The sequence below is a fragment of the Eleutherodactylus coqui genome, chromosome 7, assembly GCF_035609145.1.
Source record: "Eleutherodactylus coqui strain aEleCoq1 chromosome 7, aEleCoq1.hap1, whole genome shotgun sequence".
Taxonomy (NCBI): Eukaryota; Metazoa; Chordata; class Amphibia; order Anura; family Eleutherodactylidae; genus Eleutherodactylus; species Eleutherodactylus coqui.
The window spans coordinates 220,309,467-220,337,416 of NC_089843.1; the positions used below are offsets into that span (position 1 = coordinate 220,309,467).

Sequence of the window (27,950 nt, forward strand, 5' to 3'; positions counted from 1 at the left end):
GAACTTCATTTACCATTTTCCTGCCCAAGCCCCCAACTTATCTAAGTCCTTTTGTAGCCGTACCTTGTCCTCTGTTGTATTAATTGTCTTGTACAATTTTGCATCATCTGCAAATATTGATATTTTACTGTGCAGCCCCTCTATCAGGTTGTTGATAAATATATTGAACAGAATGGGGCCTAATACTAAACCGCTCAACACGGCCGCCCCTGAAAGCTCCAGGCTCTCCGCTAAGTTTTGTAGCCGAGAGCAGAAAGATTTTAAATTACCCTGGCAATCCACGGCTTTTGCGCATGCACCTGCCGTTTTGGTGACAGTCGTGTGCGCAGAAGCTGTGGTAAGGTCCGCGGATAAATCCGGGGGCCTTAGATACGTAATTTCATCCTCCGTGAGGGGAGATGAAACGTCAGCTTTTTAAACTTTTTTTTTACTTTTTCAAACGTTTTGTTTTTACTTTTTTACACTTATTTTTACTTTAAATGGTCACTGTTATCCATTAGATAACAGTGATCACAACCCTGGTGATATCCCTCTGCTCATGGCTACATAGCCAGGAGCAGAGGGATTTTGAATTTCCCGGGACATGAGCCCCTCTGAGTGCGTGCCCGATGATTGACATCAGGCGTGCATGCGCAGAAGGGGACTTCAGGTCCTGGGGGACCAGAACATTGCAGAGGACCCGAGGTGAGTATTTTCGCCTCCCCTCATGGATCCGATCCATGAGGGGAGGTGAAACTAACTTTTTTTAGATTTTTTTTCAACTTTTTCGCAATGGATAGTGGCGATCACAGATCCGGGGAACGCTCACCGCGGTTCCCGTGGTCACTTACTGTTGCCCTCATCCACTCCCGGCTCGATTATTGCAACTCGTTGCTGATCGGCCTCCCCTGCACCAGACTTTACCCTCTCCAATCCATCCTGAATGCGGCAGCCAGGCTCATCTTCCTGTCCAGATGCTACTCGGATGCCTCTGCCCTGTGCCAGTCACTGCACTGGCTGCCCACTAAATACAGAATTCAATTTAAACTCGCTACCTTCATCCACAAAGCCCTCCACAGTGCAGCGCCCCCCTATATCTCCTCCCTCATCTCAATCCATCAACCAGCTCTCCGCTCTGCTAACGAAACCAGACTGAGCGCCCATTTAATTCAAACTTCTCATTCCCGCCTCCAAGACTTCTCCAGAGCAGCATTGGTCCTTTGGAACGCACTACCAAAGGCTACCCAAGCAATCCAGGACTCGCAGAACTTCAGGCGTGCTCTAAAAACGCACCTCTTCAGGGAGGCATACCGCATTCCCTAAACAAACCCATCTGTACTCCGCCTGATAACATGCTCCCTGACCTACTGACTGCAATCCCTGCTAGCCATCATAAACCGCTCCTGCAGTCATACTGTTTCTGCCGTCACACGGCTAAATGTCTGACCATTGTCTGTGTATAGCATCCCTTACACTCCATCTCACCATACCTTGCACATCCCCAGCCCCTTTACCTTCTGTATCACCCCATTACTTGTAGTATGTAAGCTCGTTGGAGCAGGACCCTCACCCCTACTGTCTCCATCAGCTGATTACTATGTAACCGTGGTTCTGTAATGTTTGTACTTTTGTCTGTCTGTATTCCCCCTGTCTATGTAAGCGCTGCGGAATATGTTGGCGCTATACAAATAAAGTTTATTATTATTATTATCTCCTGGTTCCTGGCTACCTTCAGGAGCCGGGAGCTGGAGATTTTAAAATTACCGCAGCTCCCGTCCTTCTGCGCATGGGTATGACATCATTCGTCTGGCACGCATGCGCAGAACAGAGGCGCCGGGTCCCGGAGGACCCCTTCACCGCGGGACACCACAGACAAGGCGGGTAAGTAATTTCAGCTGCCCTGATGGATGCGATCCATCAGGGAAGCTGAATCTTTAACTTTTTAAAACTTTTTTAACTTTATTTTGCGATTGGCGTTATCCATTGAATAGCGCCGATCGCATTGCCTGGGGGTACTATCTGCAGCCCAGGATGACAGCTCCATGCTGACAGCTACCTGCAGGCAACGACAGCATGGAACTGTCACGTCCTCAGCCAAGAGGGCTTTAATCCAAAGAGGATGCATGTTTTTACGTCCTATAGGATTAAAGCCCACTTAGCTAGGACATAAAAAGGCAATGGGGCCGTCACTAAGGGGTTAAAATTTGATAATTTTCCAACCGTTTTAAATTCTTTTAAGATGTTTGTGAGTGCTATTCTGGGGTTGGTGACATATATCAGGAGGTCATCTGCATACAGAACGACCTTGTTCTTCTCGGCTGATGTCCACCCCTGATGTCGGTGTTTCTTCTCAGCACATTAGCCAATATTTTCATTACCAATATATATAAAATAGGAGACAGGGGACAACCCTGCCTGGTGCCATTGTTGGTCTGAATCGGACACGACAATTGTCCATTAACACGTAGCCGTCGGGTCGCGGTAGAGTGCCATGACCCAGCTGAGAAATGTAGGGCCTAAGCCAATACTCTTCAAGGTAGCCGCAAGGTACCCCCAGTCCACTCTATCAAACACTTTCTCAGCATCCACTGACAGTAGGCATAACGGGTCCCCTGACTTACATACCCTGGAAACAATGGCAAGGGTTCTAATTGTGTTGTCCCCTGCCTCTCTTTCTGGGACAAACCCCACCTGGTCTCTATGTACCACTGAGGGAACGAGAGGTCGAAGCCGTGCGGCAAGCATCCCGGAACATATTTTAGTATCAATGTTTACACAGCATGCGACGATTTTTATATGTGAGCGGGAAATCGCGGTGGATTTCCTCTTGTGTACATCGGGATGTGCTTTCCATAATTATCTTATGGAAAGCGTTTCATGCGTTACTCACATGTGGATTATCGCCGCAGATAACGCAATGAAGAATCACCCGTGTATAGGGGGCCTTAACCTGATTTCTGCAGGAAGCAGACAGCTCAGTTCCCACTGCAGTGACTAAGACTGGTACTACAGGTAAAATTCCTGTTCACTCTAATGCCTGCATTACCAAGCTGGTCCACTGCAGTGAGAACGGAACTGTCTGGTTCCTGCAGGAATCAGCTCAGTGTATGAGTGCACCAACCCAGAGAAGAGCTGATTGTCAGAGGTCTTGGGTGATGAACCCCTGTCTATCTACTATTAATAGCCTATCCTGAGGATAGGCCAGTGGTGGCGAACCTATGACACGCGTGCCAGAGGCGGCACGCAGAGCCTTCCCTGCTGGCACGCGCCACATCGGCCGCTCACCACTTGTGAATACCAGCAGGGGCCGCGGCTCCCCTGCCGGCATTCACAGACGGCACTGCTAGCCGCGCTGATCCCGGCACACACTGACTTCAGTCTGCAGCTGGAATCCCCCTCCCCCCTGCCCCGACGTCTCCTACTACTTGGTTCCGCCGGGAGGGGGCGGTGTCCAGCAGCGTGTGTGTCAGAATGTGTGCCGGGAGCATATTAACACTTTCTTCCCCACTTCTGCAGCAATCAGCAATTCCCAGCAACCTGATTGGTTGCTTGGTTTGGCTGATTCACCAAACAACCAATCAGGTTGCTGGGAATTACCTATTGAGGCAGAAGTGGGGAAGAAAAAGTTAATATGCATGCCGGGAACATCGCTGACCAGAAGAGGAGCTGAGCTTACAGGAGGAGGAGGAGGTAAGTATGTGGGTCTCGGGAGGCGCACTGTGGGGTGTCACTAATGCACGGGGGGGCCGTTGGGAGGGTGTCACTAATGCACGGGGGGGGGGAGGCGCTGGGGGGGTGTCCCTAATTCACTGGGGGGCCGCTAGGGGGTGTCCCTAATGTACTGGGGGGCCGCTGGGGGGGTGTCACTACTGCACTGGGGGGGGCGTCTCTAATGCACTTGGGGGGCCGCTGGGGGGTGTCCCTAATACACTGGGGGCCACTGGGGGTGTCCCTAATGCACTGGGGGCCGCTGGGGGGGGGGTCACTATTATCGCTGTGGGGTGGGGGACACGATTACCGCTAGGGCCGCTGTGGGGTGGGGGTCACTATCACCGCTGGAGCCGCTGTGGGGTGGGGGTTACTATTATTGCTGCAGCGTGGGGGTCACTATTACTGCTGGGTGGGGGTCACTATTATCGCTGGGGGTGCTGGGGGGTGTCACTATTACCGCTGGGGGTCACTATTACCGCTAAGGCTGCTGTGTGGTGGGGGGGTCACTATTATCACTCTGGGGGGGGGGTCACTATTACCGCTAAGGGCCGCTGTGCGGTGGGGGTCACTATTACCGCTGGGGCTGCTGGGGGGGTGTCACTATTACCGCTGGGGCTGCTGTGTGGTGGGGAATGTTTACATGTGGCGGACATGGGCAGGGCCGCTTCAAAATAGACCGGGTGCAGATTTTGACTACTTTTTGGATGCGGAAATGCTGCAGAATTTTCCACAGAAATTTCCCCTGAGGACATTCTGCAGTATTTCTGCATCCAAAAAGCAGTCAAAATCTGAACGCTGTCTATTTTGAAGCGGCCCTGTCCTTTTTAGAACGACGGGGGTAAAATCATACATGGTGATAAGCCCCGCCCCCGACGTGTTGGCACTTTGCGATAAATAAGTGGGTTTTAGGTTGCAGTTTGGGCACTCGGTCTCTAAAAGGTTCGCCATCACTGGGATAGGCCATCAATAGTTCACAACTGGACAACCCTTTAATAAGATATTTTTGGGACTGCACTTTTCATTGATGTTGTTTTTTTCTCGCGGGATATGTCTTACTGAAGGCACCCAAGCATTTTCATGGTCTTTAACCCCTTAACGCTCCAGAACATACATTTACATCCTGCAGCATCGGGGTATGTATGAAGAGAGATCATGGGCGACCTCTCTTCATACAGCATGGTTGCCGGCAGTTTATTACACCTGACACCCGGCAGCAACAGCTCCGATATCCGTGCAGCTGATTGGAACTGTTAACCTTTTAAATGCCGTGTCAACTCTGACAGTGGCATTTAAATCCCCAGAGCGATGTTCGGGGGTCCCGTACAGACACCCTCTTATGAGATCACAGGGAGCCATGCGTGTGTCATGGCAGCCGGGGGTTTTCTGAAAGTTAATGGATAAATAAAGGAGTTACGTTTTTTTAAAAGTGAGGAGGAAAAAACGAAAATGGGGGGGGGCCGAAAGGGCCGCATCATTAAAGGGGTTGTCCCGCGCCGAAACGGGTTTTTTTTTTCAATAGCCCCCCCGTTCGGCGTGAGACAAACCCGATGCAGGGGTTTAAAAAAAAAAAAACGGATAGTACTTACCCGAATCCCCGCGTTCCGGTGACTTCTTACTTACCTTGCGAAGATGGCCGCTGGGATCTTCACCCTCGGTGGACCGCAGGTCTTCTGTGCGGTCCATTGCCGATTCCAGCCTCCTGATTGGCTGGAATCGGCACACGTGACGGGGCGGAGCTACGAGGAGCACTTTGTCTGGTTGGTCCATTTCACTTTCCCACCACAATGCCTGATGCCCAGAAGTAAGAAGCGGAGGTTCTGGATTCACCCTCTGGGAGACAGAAAGGGCAAATTTATTTGCCTCTAGAGCAACGTACAAAGGTATCCAGAGAAGTTTACAGCCTTCTGCTGGATGACAGAGTCATTCTTTGACAAACTGCTGAAGAGGTGCATCCTTGTTTGCTCTACGACATCCTGGTTTGCTCTGCTGGTCACCCTGAGGTAAGAGCAAGCATGATTTCTTTCTTTTTCTATAAATTGTGTTTCCCTTCTTTTTAGTTTTATTAACTTTTCCTTTTTTTCTTTTCAGATTCCTGACCACCAGGAACCCATTGGCATCACTGTGTAGCGATTTCAGGCACTGGGTTGGAGCCTTAGGTGTAATAGCCACAGGTCTGGAGAGTAATCAGGGACGAGCCAGGAGTAAGCAACGGGAGGTCTCTTTTTCCTGTACAAATGGATGAAGCGGGTAACGTAGTCAGATGGAAAGTCAGGGGTCAGCAACAGGAGGTCTTGGTTTGCAGTACAAATGGATTAGGCAGGTTACGTAGTGAGATAGAAAGCCAGAAATCATTATGAGGAGGTCTAGTTACAATAGCCGAGGAGTAGACAGAAGTATAGCTGATCAATCAATGCTGGGGAGCAGAATAATCACGGAAGGAGTGGGTGGAAGGTGAGGCTTTATAGGGAGTCCTCATTAGCAGCAGAGTGGGGTCAGGACAAAGAGGCGGGAACTAGAGCAGGAGCAAGGAACCAGAAACAAGGATTCAGCAAGAGAGCTTATCCAGAGAGCTGGATAGCTCAACATGAAGAGCTGCCGGCTGGAGTACAGGAGTTCCGGGGTTTGCTCCTTAACAGTAGCCCCTCCCCCTTTGAGGATGGGTTCCGGACATCCCAAGTGCTAGTTTCCCTGGATATCTTTTCTGGAACTCTCTTGTAAGTTGCAGGGCATACACATTATTTTCTGGTTCCCAGGAATTCTCCTCCGGTCCATAGCCTTTTCACTGCACCAGGTATTGCAATTTACCTCTGCAAATTCTCAAGCCCAGAATCTTCTCTACTATATATTCTTTTTCCCCTTGTAGGAGGTGGCTGATTTCTTCCAGCAAACATGTTCTCCTTGAACGGTTTCAGCAAGGACACGTGAAAGACTGGGTGGATCATCAGGCTGTCCAGGAGCTTTAAACGAAAAGCCCCCTTTATGATCCTTGTGGTGACTTGAAAGGGTCCAATAAATCTTTGCACAAGCTTGGGAGAGGGTACATGGGCCTTTAGGTTCTTGGTTGGTAACCATACCCTTTCTCCCACTTGGAAGGCAGGGGCAGCTTGGCAGCGTTTGTCCACTGCCTTTTTGCAAGCATCTTGGGCTTCCTGTAATGCTTCCTTTAACTTTTTCTGAGTTTCAGCCAACGCTGTCAGTCTGTTGGTGACAGTCGGCACAGGAGTATTGATTGGATAACAAGAGACGGGTCTTTAATTACCTTCTAACACTGGCTCAGCTTATTGTCGTATGTGCCCTTGGCATTCTGACCAGTGAGTAGCGAGTTTTCCTGGGCACCATTCAGATGGAACCCTGAACATGTTTTCGGTAATTCCAGCCGCAGTGGTTCTGAACAATTGTTGCCGGACCAATGTTGCGGGTTGGACTGTGATGGATGATCCTGCTGCAGCAACCTCACAAGTTGTTGCATTGGATCTAAATTAGGCCTGCAGCATCAGGATTTCAAGTAAGAGCCCAATTTGCGGACCAGGGAGAAGTACCATGGCAGATGGATGTTATCCAAGGAGCCACAGTGCTCTTGAAAGATGGCAGCATTATAAGGTAGTGGTGGTTGCGGTTCCAGGGGTGCTGCTGGCTAGTGGCGAGCAAGCCGTCGTGCATTAACAAAGGCATGCAAGTTCCCAGGCTCCACAGGTGACACTGCGGCCTCTGCCACACATAACATAAATTTACGTGGGAACTCGCATGGTCTCCGGCACATGCCTTAACACGCGCGCTGGTGTGCGTCCAAAGGAGTCTGCCCAGTCATCCGACTGCCTCTAATCCAGCAGCTTAACCACTGGTTGCTGCAGAGCAATGTTGGCTTGCACCGCTGGGTCAGAGGCAGCTGCAGAGCAAAGTTGGCTTGCACAGCTGCCTCCCGGCTCCATTTTCGTGGAGGAGCACACTCTCCTCCACACCAGTGGAGGAGACTACAGTAGCGAGACTACAACTGGCCTCCTCCAACTGTGAAGAAGTCTCAGCCTGGTGATGGCTGACCTCCGATGTCCGTGCAGACATCTGTGTGTCCTCCTCCTGCTGCTGTGATGGACTGCCAATGTTGTCTCTAGGTCTGTGTACAAGGAGAAAAAGAGTGCTTAGAATTTGCACACTTAAAGGGGTTTTCCCGCGCCGAAACGGGTTTTTTTTTTTTCCACCCCCCACCCCGTTCGGCGCGAGACAACCCCGATGCAGGGACTTAAAAAAAAAAACGCACAGCGCTTACCTGAATCCCCGCACTCCGGTGACTTCTTACTTACCGGTTGAAGATGGCCGCCGGGATCTTCTCCCTCGGTGGACCGCAGGGCTTCTGTGCGGTCCATTGCCGATTCCAGCCTCCTGATTGGCTGGAATCGGCACGTGACGGGGCGGAGCTACACGGAGCCGGCATCCTGCACGAGCAGCCCCATTGAGAAACGAAGAAGACCCGGACTGCGCAAGCGCGTCTAATTTGGCCATTAGACGCCGAAAATTGGGCAGCTCCATGGAAACGAGGACGCTAGCAATGGAGCAGGTAAGTGAAAAACTTCTTATAACTTCTGTATGGCTCATAATTAATGCACAATGTATATTACAAAGTGCATTATTATGGCCATACAGAAGTGTATAGACCCACTTGCTGCCGCGGGACAACCCCTTTAACACTAGCTGCACGGCGGACTAATGATATATACTGTACAAATCTGACAAAAGTTTTAAGAGGTGGTGGTGCCACTGATCTTACACACGCTATTCGCAACTAGATGTAGGCAGCAGTGCTGGGCCAAGCTATATTCCCCCACTACTATCTGTACATCGCGGATACTCTTTATATCTCTACTGGTCTCACACATTATGATAACATCTTTTTAGCCGCCAACTACTGACGCTAGCCTTTTTCTTTTGGATGGATATACATACATACACATGTATGTGTGTGTATGTACATATATATACTGTGATTTTTATATATATATAATTTTTTTTTTTTTTTTAATGTAGGTTTAAGAAATAAAATTGGTTTGCGGTTTATGGATGTCATTTTATTGACAATCAATGATCTAAATACACACTAATGAGCTAACATGTAGTTTTTTTATACGCAATGCACCATTCAGCCTTTTTTTAACATACTGCAGTCGCAATGATCATTAAGTGCACAATGTTGAAAACAGGGAAACTGTGGTTTCTTGGATCCCCGGTTTTAGCTAAAGTGTGCGCCTACCATCCAACTAACAAGTACCTGCTTCCCCCGCTGGAGATCTGCAATCAGCTGGCAGCTTCATGAAAAGCCTTTATTGCCATTTTACTAAGAAATGGTAAGAAATTATACTTACAGGTGAAGGTGCATTGCTGGTGCCACAAACATCATTTGGAGCAGGTACACGTAAGGCCGCTTTTGTTTGCCCGTTGCACCACTTCTAGCCTTGGCAGTGTATTCGTGCCAGACCTGGTCCCTGGCGGACCACCACTTCTTTTTCATCTCTTCCACTGAAACAGAATGCACAAAATCAAACATATAATTTTACATGTTTCGTCATTTAATTCTGTGGGCTTCGTGCGCAGATGCATTGAAAGCCTTGAAGCGCAAGTTCAGTTGCAGAAAGTCTATGCGCAAATTGCCAAACTGTTTTGTTTTCTTAAAAAAAAATACAAGTTGCAACTGCACTCGATCGAGCATTGTCCTTAGCGAGTATCTCCCCGCTCGGCAGGGAAGGTTCGGCTGCCGGCGCAGGTGACAGGTGAGTTGCGGCAGTCAGCAAGGGGGAGAGAGAGATCTCCCCTCCGTTCCTCCCCGCTATCCCCTGCAGCTCCCCGCCCGCCGCCGGCAGCCGAATCTTTGCTCCCGAGCGGGCAGGTACTCGCTAAGGACAATGCTCGCTCGAGTAATTGCCCTTAGCGAGTATACTCGCTCATCTCTAATAAAATACCATTACTTTCATGACTACACTAAAGACCTCCAGACCAAAAAACACACAAAAAATTCCTTTAAGCGCAGCCAACAAGCAGTGCTAATGCACAAAAGTCATAGAAAACATCACCAAAAGAATACTCACACATATGCCTCTTCAGCACGGAGGAGGCCGACTGCCATTGGCCTTCACACATTTGGGATGCCAGATCATCCCAGCCGCGGTCCTTTACCACCCTGTCCTGGTACTCTGGACGGTTTGTGTTTCAGATTGCAGGATGGTCCTGCATCGATGCAATGAGTTTTGCCATGTTGTAGGTTCCTGCCATCTTCCTTGCTGTCTCCTTCAGGTTGTTGCCCTCTGCCCTGAACTCTGTAGAACTTTCCTTTTCTTTTTAAATTAATTAGCATGTTTCCTAGCAACATGTGTGAGAAACACTGTTGCAACGCTCGTAATTGCATTGGCATGAGCCCATAGAAAACAATTGGGCTCTTAAGTGCATAATACGAGAAAAAATATGCTTTTTCTCGCACGCGTGATAAACGCGGTGACTTTTTGCAAATGTGACCGGAACAATAATCTAACGCCAAAACAGGACATGGCCTATTTTGGCGTTGAGGATGTGAGGGCCTGTTTTTGGAGTTTTTATTGGTACCATTGTTGGGTTCATATAATGTATTGTAAAACTTTTATTATTTTTTTTTTATAGCAGGGAGAGAAAATGCATCAATTCTGCCACCGTTTTCTTTTTTTTTTTTTTTTTTAGCGTGTCAATCATGCAGCATAACTGACAAAATAATTTTGTTCTGCAGGTCGGTACGATTACAACGATACCAAAAATGTTATGATTTTTTTTAGGTTTTTTACTTTTGCACAGTAAAACGTCTTTCTTGGTTGGAAATGATAATTATTTTTACATCGCTGCATTTAAAGTCCCATAACTTTTTATTTTTCCACGGACGGAGATCTGTGAGACCTTGTTTTTTGCATCACAAGTTGTAGTTTTGAACCATTTTGGGGTACGTATGGCTTTTTTGATCACTTTTATTGCACTTTTTGGGAGGTTAAAAGATAAGCATTTCCATTTATTTATGTTTTTTTTATTTTATTTATTCATTTTTTTACACTATGTTTTGGGTTTATTTTACACTCTATGATCCTGAAGGGGACCTGATCCATAGCAGCTATGATAAAGCATTGCAAGACTTATGTACTGCAATGCCTTATCGCTTATAATTGTGATCAAAGGCAATGGCAAAGCAGGACGCCTGTATCTGGCATCCTGTTGCCACGGAAACCCATCAGCCCTGCGCAGGGGCGTTCCTAAAGGCTCAGGGGCCTGGGTGCAAAAGTTCAGCGCAGCCTCCCGCCCATACCCATACCTGAACCGTGCTGCATACAGCTGCAAAACAAAATTTGCAAACATGACTCATTTACTGCACTACATGAAAATTTGTTTGTAGCCCCGTAGGCCACACTTTCACACATACCACTTTTTACCGCTATTAGCGAGTCGTCTTGAGCACCGTGCTAACCTCGGTACAATGCTCTTATTGATTTTAATGGGGTTACTCAGACCTGTGCTCGAACGCGGTGTTTCTAACGTCGCGATTTTCGAAAGCTGTCTGTTCTATTTTTGCTTTTTTACGTTTTTTAACGCTCCTCCTCACTCAACAAAATGATGGGGTTCTTTAAAAAGCGCTGTCATACTCTGTACCATGTGTTCAAAACCGCCGTTCAAAATTGCGTTAAAAATGCCACTATTTCAAGCTGCGTTTTCTGAACAGATGAGTGAGAGTGGCCTTAGGGTGTGTTCATGTTTTTTGTTGAACCTTTGAACCACAATTAAGAAAAACACTTTAAAAAACTGCATGTGGTATTCAAAGACCATATACGTTTTTAAGAAACAGCATACACTATTAAAAGCCGCATGTGTTTTGGATGCGTTTTTTAATTATATGTAAAGTGTGCAATTATATATAATAGATACAGGAAGATATATAACGTATACCAGAGATAGATAGATAGGTACAGTAGATAGATAGATAGATAGATAGATAGATAGATAGATAGATAGATAGATAGATAGATAGATAGATAGATAGATAGATAGATAGATAGATAGATGAGAGGGATACAGAGAGATCATAGAATCATAGTTGGAAGGGACCTCCGGGGTCATCGGGTCCGACCCCCTGCTCAGTGCAGGATCACTAAATCATCCCAGACAGATGACTGTCTAGCCTTTGTTTGAACACTCCCATTGAGGAGAGCTCCCCACCTCCTGTGGTAACCTGTTCCACTCATTGATCCCCCTCACTGTCTAATATCTAATCTGTGTCTCCCCCCTTTCAGTTTCATCCCATTGCTTCTAGTCTTTCCTTGTGCAGATGAGAATAGGGATGATCCCTCTGCACTGTGACAGCCCTTCAGATATTTGTAGGCAGCTATTAAGTCTCCTCTCAGCCTTCTCTTCTGCTAAACATTCCCAGATCCTTTAACCGTTCCTCATAGGACATGATCTGCAGACCGCTCACCATCTTGGTAACTCTTCTCTGAACTTGCTCCAGTTTGTCTATGTCTTTTTTAAAGTGAGGTGCCCAGAACTGGACCCAGTATTCCAGATGAGGTCTGACTAAGGAAGAGTAGAGGGGGATAATGACCTCACGTCTAGACTCTATGGTTCTCTTAATACATCCCAGAATATTAGGACAGAGCCTTGTGGTGCCCACTTGATACATTCTTCCACTTGGATGTGCAGCCATTTATGACCACTCTTTGAGTACGATCACTCAGCCAGTTGTGAATCCACCTAACAGTTGCCTTATCAATATCATATTTGGTCATTTTTTCTATAAGTATGGTATGAGATACTTTGTCAAATGTATACTATATTAAGATATACTATATCCACCGCATTTCCCTGATCAACCCAGTCGATAATTTTCTCATAGAAGGAAATTAGATTCGTCTGGCATGACTTGTTTGTTACAAACCCATGCTGGCTCTGCTTAATTACTTCATTCTCATCCAAGTACTTGCATACATGCTGCTTAATAATCTGTTCAAAGATCTTACCCAGTATAGAAGTCAGGCTCACAGGCCTGTAGTTTCCTGGATCCACCTTCTTTGAAGACAGGGACAACATTTGCCCTTTTGCAATACTCTGGCACTTCTCCTGTTCTCCAGGAATTTTCAAAGATTATGGCGAATGGTTCAGCAATTACCTCCGCTGCTTCCTTTAGTATCCTAGGATGTAATTCACCTGGACCTTGAGACTTGGATTCATGTAAGTTAGCTAAGTGTTCCCTCACCATCTCTCTGCTTACAGATAGCCTGCATTCTTTTATTCCCCCAATAGCGCAGGGAAGATCAGTTGATGTTCCATCTACTTTCTGAGAGAAAACCGATACAAAGTAGGAATTTAAAAGTTCAGCCTTCTCAACATCATTCTTAACCAATTCACCATTTTCATCTTGTAAGCATCCAATAGCATCTTTGACTTTTCTTTTGTTTTTGACCCCCCAAATCCATTTTTTTTTTTGCTTTTGGCCTCAATTTATTATTAGCTTTGGCTTTTCTGACACTTGCCCTACAGTTTCTGCAGACCGCATTATATTCTTCTTTAACCCCTTCCCGCCCTATGACATAAGGGCACGTCATCGGAGAGGGGTACTTCCTGCAAAATAACGTACCCTTATGTCATGGGGATAGCGCGAGATCATAGCAGATCTCGCGCTATCCCGCAGCGGGAGCCGGCTGTCAGTGATAGTGCGCTCCCTCTGTGACTCCAGCCGGCTCTCACGATAACATCGCGAGAGCCCGGCTGGTTGCTATGGCAACAGGATGCCAGATACCAGATAGGAATCTACAATTCCTATCCAGTCGTGTGAGACCGGCCTTATTAAGAGTTAAGTAATAGGTCACAGGCACCACAAAATGCTGAAAAATACAACTTCCTCACACAAAAAACATGCGTTGGACTGCTGCATCGCCAAAAAACTAAAAAACAGTACGGCGTTCAAAACGTAACAAAAAAATGTAAAAAAAAACCCTCTGTGTCCTTAAGGCTAAACTAGGCTGCGTTTCCATGCCCTATTTTGGCCCAAAGGAGGTAACAATTTTTGGAGGATTTTTATCTACCCTATTAAAAAGGTATAGCTTTTTTATTTTACCGTCGACGCGGCCGCATGAGGGTTGTTTTTTATGAACTGTAGTTTTCATTGGTTCCATTTTTAGGTACATAAGATGTTTTGTAAAACTTTTATTTATTTATTTTATTTTTGATAGCAGGGAGAGAAAACGCATCAATTCTGCCATAGATTTTTTTCCCACCATTATCTTCTTGAGGGTGGCTTCACATAAGCGTGTTTTTACACGAACATAGGTGCGTACATACATACGAGCAAAAACACGCGTGTATGCAGCTGTGTGCATTGTTCTCAATGGGGCCGCGGCTGCTGCCAGTGGCTCCATTGAAAACAATGCTCTGCCGGCACCCCTGCATTCTTTTGCAGGGAAGAGCTTTACATATAAGCCCTTCCCTGAAAAAGATTTTAGTGCAAAAAAATAAAAAAAAATACTTACCCTCCGCCGCTGCCGTGACCCCCGCGGGGATGAAGAACACATCTGCCACATGCAGCAGATGTTTCCTTCACTCCTGCTAGTTAAAAGAATTCCCTGCTGCTACATCTGCCACATCTGTGACAGATGCAGCAGAGGAATTCTTTTATTCCCTACCGCAGCTGTCACACATGACAGCTGTGGTAGAGAATCCTGCTGCAAACATCCCTGTCATTGGATTTCAGGGAAGGGCTTTAAACATAAGCCCTTCCCTGAAAATCCAATAAAAATAGTGTAAAAAAAAATACTTACCTGCCGGGGCTCAGCCGGGGCTTCTGGCGCTGTCCCTGGCTCTGTAGTTCTGAGCTGGTAGCTCTGATTGTGATTGGCTGAGACCCGGCAGCTGAGTATTTTTATTTTTTTTTACACTATTTTAAATGGATTTTCAGGGAAGGGCTTATGAAGCCCTTCCCTGAAATCCAGTGACGGCTGCCGGGGCCCAGCGGCAACTTCTCCTGCTGTCCCCGGCTCTGTAGCGCTGCTGACCTATCAGCAGCCGGGGATTTAACATCCCTGCATGCTGGTAGCTCTGATTGTGATTGGCTGAAGAATCACAATCAGAGCTACCAGCAGGCAGGGATTTTAAATCCCCGACTGCTGATAGCTCAGGACTACAGAGCCGGGGACAGCGGCAGAAATCGTGGCTGAGCCCCGACAGCTGAAGGGAGGTGAGTTTGTTTTTTTTTACACTATTTTTATTGGATTTTCACGGAAGGACTTATGTTTAAAGCCCTTCCCTAAAATCCAACGACGGGGAAGCTGTCATGTGCGACAGCTGCGGTAGGAAATTGAAGAATTCCTCTGCTGCATCTGTCACAAATGTGGCAGGTGCAGCAGCAGGGAATTCTTTTTACTAGTGGGGATGAAGGAAACGTGTGCCGCATGCTGCAGATGTGTTCATCCCCGCGGGGGTCACGGCTCCATGGAGAACAATGCGTGCATTCCCTATGGTGCACGCATGTCCTATCTTTGCAGTCACACACCTGTAAAGCACGGACCTGTGTCTCTACACCGCCCTCCATGTAGTGGCCACCGCTTGTAACTGCAGGCACGGCCCTCACTGAAATAACCGCGAGCCGCGCCGTAATTCCTGAGCGACAGGCCGCGGCCGATCAACTACGGCCGACCTACGAGGACGATCGTCATCTCCCTGGATACCCCCTTTAAGGGCTTCTTCTTGGACTATTCTAACTCTGCGCTATTGTACGCGAGGTTTAAAAATCGGCGATGCGACCGATCCGGCGCTCTCTGCCCCGCGCCTAGGGCGAACGGCGAGGACAACCCTGGTGGCAACAGAACTTGTTACATCCGGGATTATCTGCCCGCCTGCTGACCCCTGGGGGTAATACACAACAGTCTCTGGTCGTGTCTCCATTCACATGGTGCGGTAATCAGCCGCTGCACACCTACAGCCTGCCTGGGCCGTGGGCCACTAGTCCCCGCGCTGTGGAAGCCCCCAGCACACGGGCAGCCCCCGGGACAAGCATTGTGACGGGTGACACCGAGGGAACGCCATTCGGGACGACACGTGGTCACTGCTACAACATGGCGGCCGCCACCCACTACGTCACCGGCTTCACAGCCCGCAGAGAACGCCCCGCCCACCGACGCACACGCGTCACGTGACGGCGGCGGCGCTGGCCTATATAAGGCGTGCTGTTGACGTCAGCGTTCTCTTCCGCCTGTTTGTCTGCTCTGAGGCAGACGGTCCGCTCCGGCTTCTCCCCCGTGAAAGAATCCATCGCCATCCGCCACAATGGTAAGCATCAGGCCGCGGGGGGGCGCCGCCGAGCTGTGTGCAGCGGCGGGCTCGGCGGCCGGGGGGTTAGCGGCGGGTTAGATGGTTGTTCAGGAAGTCCCGGCTGGACAATACCCGGCAGCCATTGCTGGCCGTCCTCCAGTGGTGCCGGCTGTTCCGGCGCCGCCTTCTGTATCCCGCGCCGCTCCCCGCCGGCTCTCCGCTGCCCTTCGTTATGTAACCGTTGGGGGCGCTGAGGCCGCCGTGACGCTGCAGTTCTGTTGTGTGCGGGCGGAGGAGCCGTGACGCTGCTGGCCAGCAGGGGGAGCGCTGGGGGGCTGACGGGGGAGCTCGGGGCCTGCAGTGGTGGCATTGGGGTGCTGACCGGCCTCGGTGCCTGCAGGTGTGGCGGAGCTCCGGGCTTGTTGGTGGCGCCCTCTGCTGGTTCTGTCCAGATGCTCCGGGGGTCTCGTTCCTGCCTCCGGTTGGTGGTTCTGTCTTCCTTCTGCGGTCAGTTAGGACAACGAACAGCTGACTCATGATGTCCTGGAGCGCCCCCCGCTGGCTGAGTTCAGTTTGGCCTGCAGTCCAGCATTTTGCTGGTGTTTACAGGAAGCAGCTCTGCTTGCTGCACTGCTCATCCTGTGTTGTGGCCCCCATGGAGGACCCTCGGCATAGCAGTATATGGTGGCGGTTCGGAGTGCCCCCCTCCCGGATGATGACCCCTGTTGAAGCGCTACATGGTGGAGGTTCATAACGGCCCACCTGGATGACTTCTGACATAGCACTACATGGTGGCGGTTCATAGCGGCACCCTTGGATGACCCGACCACCCCCACCCGGTGCAGCACTACATGGTGGTTCATAGCGGCCCCACTGGATGACCCCTGGTGCAGCACTACATGGTGGTTCATAGCGGCCCCACTGGATGACCCGACCACCCCCACCTGGTGCAGCACTACATTGTGGTTCATAGCGGCCCCCCTGGACGATGGCCCCCTGGTGCAGCACTACATTGTGGTTCATAGCGGCCCCCCTGGACGATGGCCCCCTGGTGCAGCACTACATGGTGGCTGTTCATAGCGGCCCCTCTGGACGATGGCCCCCTGGTGCAGCACTACATGGTGGTTCATAGCGGCCCCCCTGGTGCAGCACTACATGGTGGTTCATAGCGGCCCCCCTGGACGACCCCTGGCTCAGCACTACATGGTGGCGGTTCCGGATGTCCAGGATTATGCTCCTTTTGCTCCACCGCCTGTCATCTGATTGGGGGGGTGGCGGCACACGGAGTCCTGCAGTCTGTGTACATCCCGGCACCGTTGGCCTCGGACCGCCATGTTTCTGGCAGCTGGGTAGACCGTTGTGGTGCCCCGCACGACCCCCTACAGCCTCCCCGGAGGACGGCGGAGCCCCTGACAAGGTGACAGCAGTCACACAATCACCACGGTCCCTCAGATCATTGGGGGTCCTGAGCGTTGGCCCCCTGAACAGATATAAGCTGCCATGGGTGGGCAGCAATTAGTTGTCCGGGTGATGTATAACTTTCTACACCCAAGTAATGGTACGCCACCCGCCACAGTACAGAAACCACCTGATCACTGCAGCCAATCAGAGGCCTGCGCTGTCAGTGTACTGTGGACTATTGTAACTCATGGGGGAGGGGTGACACCTGACTTCAGGAGTCCGGCTGACAATGCAGACCAGTAACTTGCAATTAAAGGGCCTGTCCAGTATGTCCATCACCAGTCCTATAGATGAGTGAAGTGTTTGCGGGGGGTTAACTGCTGGGACCCCCATGGCTCACAAGAATAGGGATTGGAGTCCTGTGACTACAATGGTAATCGTTCACGGTCCATGGGACTGACAGATGGCCGAGCACTCCGCTGTCTTGTGGCTGATGGATGGCGCTGTAGTGGTGACCTTCGGGGACTCTTGTTCTTTGTTGGGGTCCAAGCACATTCTATGTATCACATCCTGTGGATAGATTGTATCAACTTCTTTTAAAGGGGTATTCCCACTTTAGCTTTTCAGAGCCAAGGTGGTAAACCAGCGCCAACGGAGAGCCTGGCACTCTCCGGAGCTCTTATGGGAGCTAGGGAAACCACATAATGCACTGCAATACCCTGTTTCTGTAGCTCATTCATATCCATGAGGGCTACAGAGATCACACGACTAGGCACTGATGACTGGAACAGATTCCGGGTCTTCCATCTCAGACATGAGAGGCCATGAAAGTACCCCTTAAGTTGTCCAGCTCTTAAAGATTGACCCATCCAGTCTGTAGGCGATCGGTGGGGACTCACTATCTGAAGTCAAGTTGGGGATCGCCTGCCATACCGTGCTAGGTCACTGCACCAAGTAGGAGGCGACGGCTAGGATCCTTCTGATGGCCGATGACTTGTACCATGCATGGGGCTGCAGAGTATCAGCTGTACAAGAATGGCACCACTGGTGGTCGGCTGGGTTTGCAGATCCTGAATGATCTTACGACTCCTTGAGATCAGATCTATGAACAGAATGTTGTTGGGGTAACAAGCTTTTAACTTTCTTCCCGCAGGTGAACTTCACGGTCGACCAGATACGTGCCATCATGGACAAAAAGGCAAATATCCGCAACATGTCTGTCATAGCGCACGTGGACCATGGGAAGTCCACTCTGACAGACTCGCTGGTATGTAAGGCTGGCATTATTGCATCTGCTCGAGCTGGGGAGACGCGTTTTACGGACACTCGTAAGGATGAGCAGGAGCGATGCATCACCATCAAGTCTACGTAAGTCAGTCTTTAGCATTAGTACCAGCGAGCGAACGTTCATGTCTGACCCTGCCGAGTAACTCCACCTTCTATCCTGTAGCGCAATCTCCCTCTTCTACGAGCTTTCTGAAAACGACTTGGCCTTCATCAAGCAAAGTAAAGATGGCTGTGGCTTTCTAATCAACCTGATTGACTCCCCTGGCCATGTTGACTTCTCCTCTGAGGTCACCGCTGCCCTCCGTGTCACTGATGGAGCTTTAGTTGTAGTGGATTGTGTCTCTGGTGAGTCTTCGCTCGTCCCTGACCTTCACCTGAAGACTCCTTCCAGACAAGCGCTGACTTCTCTTCCTCTTCCCTAACGACACTAGGAGTCTGTGTGCAAACGGAGACCGTGCTCCGCCAGGCCATTGCCGAGCGCATCCGACCCGTGTTGATGATGAACAAGATGGACCGTGCTCTTCTGGAACTCCAGCTTGGAACGCAAGAGCTGTACCAGACTTTCCAACGAATTGTCGAAAATGTGAACGTAATCATTTCCACCTACGGTGAGGGAGAAACCGGACCAATGGGAAACATAATGGTGAGCAGAACCGCTGTGCATGAATCTGTAGGTTATAGAAGCCGCCATGTTGAGGGCTCATCGGCATCACTAATCTGGTTGAGATGGTGTAGAGTCTCAAGGGCCCTTTAAGACGAACCAATTCTCCTTTGAGCATGTGATGTCGCCGCTAACGCAATCGCACTCAGTCAGCCTGTTTAGACAGGCAGATGGTTGAGAATCATTCACTTCAGTGTTTCATAGTCCTATATGGGACACTGAGGGGAGTGTTATATAAATGCACCAGCCATCAGGGATTTAGTCCTGAAACTGCACGACTAGCAAGCTGACCTCGTTCTTCCGGTCGCTGGCTCGCGTCCAAACCAAACAATCTTGAGCTGTAGCGACTCTGCCACATGTGAATGCACATTTAAGGGTAAGCTTCATAGTCAGTGAGGCACAGATGCTGAACAATGGCTACAAAGGTGCTTGGCATGTGTGATATCAGTCTTGGCTTCATGAACAGTCTGGATTGTCACATAGTAACACTGCATGTTGGGCTGAAGAGACAGGTCCGTCTAGTTCAGCCTATTAACCGTTCTGCACTTCCTGGGTTAATCTGGTGACATTTAGTGGAGTTTACTTTAGCACTTTGCATCTCATCTGACATTTCACTTTATTCAAACGACACTAGGGAAATTTAATGGACTTGTTTTCTCGCCCACCTCAGTTTGTCCTGCATTAAAGGGCCACGGCTCCATATTTTTACCACTTCTATAATTGAACAGTTTACAGTTAGGCTTGGCTCACACGTGGAACTTCACTACATATTACATGTACACAATGGGCTCAATGAGAGTGTATTGATCTGTGTTGAAGGACCTTTCACCTCCCTGTAACTATCATTAATGCCGCTGGATCCTCACCAACCCCTCCAGTAGTGTATCAACCCAATCTATGATGTATCAGACTAAAGCAGCAGGAAGACGGCAGTTTGCCAATCCCGATCTTTGTGGTAAATTGCAGTCTGTCCCAATCCCCCCCCCCCCCCCCCCCACCAAGACGTGTCTAGCCTGCCCTGCACTCCCCTTCTTACTGATGCAGACACCTGCTGGTGGTCATTGTGCTAATCCTCTAATGACAGCCCCCTCATCTACCAACTTTGTAAACTTGTTGGGGTGTGCCAGTTAAGGACTAGCCCCCCTCTATCCCTCCTCCTGTCACTCAGCTGCTGATCATCCTGCTCTCCCAAACTGCCATCTACCCCAGCAAGCAGCTCCTTTCCATGGTGCCAATGGATTTGTGTTATAAGCTGCTCATTTAGATCCAGTATCTGGGCTTCCAAATACACAACACGCTCACATCTACAGCAGCATGCAGCCAGGTGGTCAAGGACCACATACATGGCACAAGATGTACTCTGGGTGGCATTGTCAATAATTCTAATCTTCCTCTTTAGATTGACCCAGTTCTTGGTACCGTTGGCTTCGGCTCTGGGTTGCATGGCTGGGCTTTTACCCTGAAACAGTTTGCTGAGATGTACGTAGCAAAGTTTGCTGCAAAGGGAGAAGGTCAGCTGTCAACAACAGATCGTGCAAAGAAAGTGGAAGACATGATGAAGAAGCTGTGGGGCGATAGGTAAGCTGTGGCTAGATGTGTCCATTCGCTGCACATTCGAGTGGGAATATATTGATGCTCATGTATCTAACTTGCAGGTATTTTGACCCATCAAATGGCAAATTCTCCAAGGCTGCCAGCAATGCTGATGGTAAAAAGCTGCCAAGAACATTCTGTCAGCTGGTCCTGGACCCAATCTTCAAGGTATGTTGTGGGGGGTTGCTCTGTTCATGGCGTGGTCTCTAGTAGTTTGGGTGGGCTACTGTAAATGATGACTAAACATTTCTTCACTTTGACCTGATAAAATGGCTGAAGAAATCCTGAAGTCTGATAAGTTAAAATGATCGTCCCCACCTGATGTGTGCAGGCAGGGGTGGCTGAGCTGCTGGGTCACACCTTCCTGGAACTGTCAATAGAAGTCAAACTGCTACTGTTCCTGTAATGCTGGTCACCTCGGGCAGGATGGGGGAGACGGAAGGGATCCTACTTAGTCTTGTATCCTGTGTCTGGGACCGTAGCCTTAAAGTGTTCCCACAATCAGCTATGGAATTCCCACAGCTTGTCAGATACGGGACACCTGAAGTCTATGTGGTGTCAGCGCATCTAGCGGCTTCGAGTTGAGCGCTGTGCTGCTGGTCAGAAGGCACTTCCACATCACCTGACCAGCAGCACGGGGCTCACTAGAGGCACAAGACTCATGAGGCAAGGAGGAACGCTGGATCTTCTGAAATTGGTTGTGGAAACGCAGCTGATTTCGAGTCAATCCACACCAATAGTGCAGAGCCCGACTGTCGTGGGAAGGAACAAAGGAATTTCTTGTGTGTAACTTACAGCTTTTGATGCTGCTTTTTAGGTTTTTGATGCCATCATGAACTTCAAGAAAGACGAGACTGCAAAACTAATTGAGAAATTGGAGATTAAGCTGGACACTGAAGACAAGGATAAGGATGGCAAACAGTTGCTTAAGGTAGCTCACTTCACAATAGTGCAGTTTATACATTTACACGGTTATGTGGCCTTATATTGTACCTTCTTGTTGTGACTAGGCTGTGATGAGACGCTGGCTTCCAGCTGGTGAAGCTCTCCTTCAGATGATCACCATCCACCTGCCTTCACCAGTCACTGCTCAGAAGTACCGTTGTGAGCTTCTGTATGAGGGACCGCCTGATGATGACGCTGCCATGGGTAGGTGTCCAGTATCTAACCTAGGTTAAAGGAAATAAGCAATATGTGACAAAGCCCTGCTGTGAGCGTCGCAATGCTGCTTGCCCAGACAACACCAAAGGTAAACTATCTACACAGGATGATTATCACTCGAAATTCCTTCAAACTAACAAGATTGAGCTATAATCATCCCATGTAAATGAGAAAAGACGAAACATCAGCAGTAAGTGACGCAAACATCGCGAGATTCTTGCTCAGCGCTTCACATAAAAATGTAGCACTGGGTGAGAAGCCCACAATCAGCGGTGTTCTGTCTAAACACATTACAGGCGCTATCTGCCTTAGAGGTGGTGATGGCACTCGTGCAATCCCAATGGTCATTCAGATGAGTCCGTGGCAAGCTCTCATCAGGATGTTGGAATGCACAAGGCAGCAAATAACAGCAGCATGACTTAAGGGGAAATAAACTACAAAGTTCACAATGTTACGGCACCATAAAGCGTCAATACCCAATTTCCTGAGCTTAAATGGGTGGGCTGAGTTGAGCTTCTACAAGAAGCCTGTTCTCCATACAACAAAAACCTGTGTATTCTCCACACTCCTACAGAGCATTGCACATCAGTGCTCTGTCCTCCATTGCTGTGTCCCACCCAGGTCTCATGACGTCATAGCCACTGCAGCCAATAACAGCTTGGTGCTTGACTGAGCTCCATTATTGGCTGATGTGCCTAGGCCTGCCTGTAAATGTAACCAGAGACCCAAAGGGGCAGCATGGGTCACAGCAGGTGAGAATATACAGGGGTTTTCTGTTTCTTTGAGTATTCCCCATAGAGTAAAAATATAACTGACCCCTTAGTGTGGTGTGGATTAGTTTAACTTCATATAGTCGAGACCCTTAACTTCTTAACCCTTTCCAATCCACTGACATCTTCTTTCTACATTCTGATCGAAGCTTGTACAGCTCCAATGTCAAGATGTACAACAGGGTATTCTTACCCTCTATTGCCAGCCACTCCGCTGTCAGTCTCACTGGCGCACACACTGGCTTTAGTCAGCAAAAGGTGCCTTTTAGGAAACCCTGAATCTAAAACTGTATTGGAAAAAGTTAATGGCACTTTGAAGGTGGTTTTGGCTATGCATGCTGCAGTTTTCTTGGTATGTTACCACTTTAGGGTATATATGACTTCATAGTTCAGATTGTCATGGCTCTGGTGCAACTGGCTTGTAGTAACAGGTTTTTGGAGCTGATTGGGTTGTTGGCTCAAATCCACTTGGTTAAAGTTGCCACATCCATAACTACGAAGTATTAAGTGTCATGTATGTTCTGCACTCCGTTTCATTCCCATAAAGGGTGACAGTGTTATGCAGGTTAGTAACTACATGGCAGCATATGGGTAAGATTATTGCATCAACACGACTCGGTGTGAGTCTTAAGCTAACACTTGACTTATCTCAACTAGGCATTAAGAACTGTGATCCTAAAGCACCACTCATGATGTACATATCGAAGATGGTGCCCACAACTGACAAGGGCAGATTCTATGCTTTTGGCCGTGTGTTCTCTGGTGTTGTGTCTACTGGCCTCAAAGTTAGAATTATGGGACCAAACTTCACCCCTGGAAAGAAAGAGGATCTTTACCTGAAGCCCATTCAGAGGTGAGTAACACAATCCTATATAATGCATGTAGTAATTGTGCGGAGCTTCCACTGGGTTCTAAGCAATTTTACCTTTAAACACTAGAACTATTCTGATGATGGGACGTTATGTAGAGCCCATTGAAGATGTACCTTGTGGCAACATTGTTGGTTTGGTTGGAGTGGACCAGTTTTTGGTTAAGACCGGAACAATCACCACCTTTGAACATGCACACAACATGCGTGTTATGAAGTTCAGCGTGAGCCCTGTTGTCCGTGTTGCTGTGGAAGCAAAGAACCCTGCTGACCTCCCAAAACTTGTAGAAGGCTTGAAGCGTCTGGCAAAATCTGACCCTATGGTGCAGGTATGTACTTCAGAGTGACTTGCCTATACATTGGGTGATCTGTTTTAAATGAGGAATTTGAAGTTCTCAATGTCTGCAGTTTTCTAAAACACTATTACATTGCTAACGACATGCAGCCTTGACACTTTTTTTCTTTTTCTCAAGTGTATCATTGAGGAGTCTGGGGAACACATCATTGCTGGAGCTGGTGAGCTGCATTTGGAAATCTGTCTGAAAGATCTGGAAGAAGACCATGCTTGTATTCCAATCAAGGTAACAGAAGTTGGCTGCAGCCTCAAGCTGTTCATTAAGTGGAACCTGCTGAACACAAGTGGCACGTTCATGGCGTTAATACGCTTATTTCACTTTCTTCTTAGAAATCTGATCCCGTTGTGTCTTACCGAGAGACCGTGAGTGAGGAATCCAGCCTACTGTGCTTGTCAAAGTCTCCCAACAAGCACAACCGTCTGTACATGAAGGCTCGTCCTTTCCCCGATGGCCTAGCTGAAGATATTGACAAAGGCGACGTGGCAGCTCGTCAAGAGCTGAAGACTAGGGCCCGTTATCTGGCTGAGAAATACGAATGGGATGTGACTGAAGCAAGAAAGATCTGGTGTTTTGGTCCTGATGGAACTGGGCCAAATATCCTCACTGACGTCACCAAAGGAGTCCAGTACCTAAATGAAATCAAGGACAGTGTAGTGGCAGGCTTCCAATGGGCTACAAAGGAGGTATGCTTTAGTAAGACATTAGTCTCTCAACTAAATCTATTAGCTAGGTGCAGTACAGATATGATGGGGGAACATGTCGGCCAACAACTGGTATCCAGTAAAATGCTGTGAAACTTCACCTAAAGGAAGAGTGCTAAATAATTGACTTCTGTGTGTAAATGTGACACTAGATATCTTCCATTGTATGTTTCTTCAACTTTATTTTCTGATGCATTCTCAGGGTGCTCTTTGTGAAGAGAACTTGAGGGCTGTTCGCTTCGATGTGCATGATGTGACCCTTCATGCTGATGCCATTCACAGAGGAGGTGGACAGATCATACCCACCGCTCGTCGCTGTCTCTACGCTTGCGTACTAACGGCACAACCCCGCTTGATGGAACCCATCTATCTTGTAGAGATCCAGGTCAGTACAGACTTCCTCTGTTTCCTATCCACTGTAGACATGAAACTCCATATTAACAATTACCATTTCAACAGTGCCCCGAGCAAGTGGTTGGAGGAATCTATGGTGTCTTGAACAGGAAGCGTGGCCATGTGTTTGAAGAATCCCAGGTTGCCGGCACACCAATGTTTATTGTTAAAGCTTATTTGCCAGTCAACGAATCATTTGGTGAGTTTTGGTAGCAGGTCAACTTTCCATGCAGCCTTTCCTTCTGTTGCCCTTTTGTTTGCAATGCACTCTGATGGGGCACCCACCCCCTTTAGTGGCAGACCTCTTATCTTCAGTGGTAAAACCATCTTTAATGAAGTGTATTACAAGATGAGCATAACCTGGAACTGTCAACTTAACTTGCTATTTACTACACCATAAAAAAAAACCTCCCTAAGGCCTCATGTCCACAGGCAAAATAGGATTTAAAATCCACAGCGGATCACCCGCATGTGGAACCGCATCCCATAGGGATGCATTGACCACCCGTGGGTAGATAAATAACCGCAGATGGTCAATAAAAGTGAATTAAAAAAATTAAGCATGGGGGGGAAAAAATGGACATGCTCCATTTTCATGCAGGTCTTCTGCGGGCTTCTATGGAAGCCGTCCGGATCCGCAGGAGACCTAAAATAAGAATAACTTACCCGCAGCGGACCAGGCAGTTCTTCTCTTCACAGCCAGATCTTTCTTCGGCTGGGCAGATGTGCCCGCACGGTGCGCTGAGCACATCCGCCAGCCGAAGAACGAAGATCCGGCCGTGAAGAAGAGATCTGCTGCGGGTAAGTAAATTCTTATTTTGAGCGCTCATGTCCACGGGGCAGGAGGGACCCGCTACGGATTCTCCATGTAGAATCCGTAGCAGGCCTGATTTTCCCCGTGGACATGAGGCCTTAAGGTACGACCTCTCACCCCTTGTAACACTTGTGTTTTTATAGTGGTAAAAAAAAAATGCTGCACTTGCTAAAGCCCTTATACAGCTCCGCCACTGGAATAAGGTATTGCTCGTTGTAGGCAGGGTGAAAACTTTAGGGTGAATCCACATGTCTGGCTGGAGCTTTTGTCTATAGCAGATGGAAGCAACAGCTATCTGGTTACATCTGTCTTGAATGGATCCGCTCTCCAGCAGATGGTGACCAGAGGGGGCATGAAGCCTGGCACAGGCCCAGCAAGTGAATAAAAAACAACTTAAAACTGACAGATTGCAAACTGACATCAAATGGGTGATCAGTTTAAAAACAAATGTTGAATGTATATTTATGCGTCGGTTCTACTTCAGTTTGCAATCTGTCCCAATTCAGTTAACTGATCCGTTTTTAAAGACTGATAATGCAGAAATGAATTGAACCTTAGAGGACTTTGTAGTCAAACGCTAGTTTGGCACCGACAAGTGTTTGCAGAAGTTCTTGTCTCTAATCACCCTATATTCTACAGGCTTCACTGCTGATCTGCGATCCAATACTGGTGGCCAAGCCTTCCCTCAGTGCGTGTTCGACCACTGGCAGATTCTTCCTGGTGATCCTTTTGACAACAGCACAAGGCCATTCCAAGTTGTAGCAGAGACCCGCAAACGAAAGGGTCTTAAAGAAGGTATTCCCGCCTTGGATAACTTCCTGGACAAGCTGTGAGCTCTGGACCCGCATTCTCAAATCATCTGGACTTTACAACTTTTGACACCTTAATTTTGCAACACAATACTTGCTCTCACTTTAATGTCAAGATTTTCTATGGCCCATCCTGGTGCTGTAACACATAAAGGGTAACATTTAAATATTAGTCTGTAACTCAAGTGGGAGTATAGGGACTGCCTGATCATCATTGCAAATACTGTTCCTTCACAGCATGAATCAGCATTGTATTGGTGCCATTAATAAAACTTGTATTTGAGCTGAGTGGTCTGTCGTAATGTCTTCTGCAAAGTGGATGCCGTTTAAAGACACTCAAAATGTACTGGAGAGGGAAGACAACATTGAAGGGTTATTCCAGGGATCTGAACCCTTGCAGTACTGAGGACTTGGCTTCAAAATGTCAATAGTTGATCAACAGGGGGCCATTGCTCAGGACCCTGAGTAATCATGTCAGCCCCCTGTGTTGGCCAGATGTTAACATGGATATCAATGGGAGCTATACAACTCAGACTTCTAGCTCAAATTTACCACCCACCACTGCATATCCCCAATGCCAAGTTCATATCCAGCCTGCTGCAGTGTGGGGGGCTGATATGCAGTGATGGCTGGGGAGCGCTGCTGAGGACCTACCCTGAGGAGTGTCTCAAACACGCCCATAAGGAAGCTAAAATCTTTATTGCAAAATTCCATTAGATCATTGTCTCGCATGTGATGTCCAAATGTGTTCTTGGTCATCACATGCAGCAAGACAATTTTTGAAAGTTTTGTGTTTTTGTTTTTTGTTTTTGACTCTTGGGCATTCTTATGAGAAACTAATCTTGCAGGATTACAAGCTATTCCAGCCAGGCTCTAGCACCCCTCCCAGGATTAACAAGGGGTTAAATGCTACATTTGTGGTAAGGTGAGCTTATTATCCATCAAGAAATGAAAAGGTAGAAGTACTGCAAGGGGTTAAATGCTAGAATACTCCTTAAGGCCATGTGTTAGTACAAATTTCTGAAATCTGCAGCACCGTACAATGTCTGTAGGCTGTGGCTGGATAGGCTTCAGAGCCATGGCCCTAATTTAAAGGGACTCTTACAGTCTCAGAATTCATTTAGCAACATTTTATACTATCCCCTCCCTGCT

General features: G+C 48.2%; 1 protein-coding gene and 1 non-coding gene across 2 annotated transcripts; both read left to right on the forward strand.

Annotated features, from left to right (window-relative positions):
* The first annotated feature begins 15,869 nt into the window (after nucleotides 1-15,869).
* Nucleotides 15,870-27,081, forward strand: EEF2 (eukaryotic translation elongation factor 2). The gene is made up of 15 exons (XM_066574429.1): nucleotides 15,870-16,002; nucleotides 18,539-18,753; nucleotides 18,836-19,017; nucleotides 19,104-19,315; nucleotides 20,733-20,911; nucleotides 20,989-21,094; nucleotides 21,744-21,857; nucleotides 21,937-22,075; nucleotides 23,515-23,710; nucleotides 23,796-24,054; nucleotides 24,199-24,306; nucleotides 24,411-24,764; nucleotides 24,985-25,167; nucleotides 25,242-25,374; nucleotides 26,629-27,081. Exons 1-15 carry the CDS (start codon nucleotides 16,000-16,002, stop codon nucleotides 26,820-26,822), a joined length of 2,577 nt encoding a protein of 858 aa, XP_066430526.1. The 5' UTR covers nucleotides 15,870-15,999; the 3' UTR covers nucleotides 26,823-27,081.
* On the forward strand, nucleotides 21,155-21,223 carry LOC136573698 (small nucleolar RNA SNORD37). Its single transcript, XR_010785920.1, has one exon. It is a non-coding gene; the product is annotated as a small nucleolar RNA SNORD37 (small nucleolar RNA).
* Nucleotides 27,082-27,950: the final 869 nt, after the last annotated feature.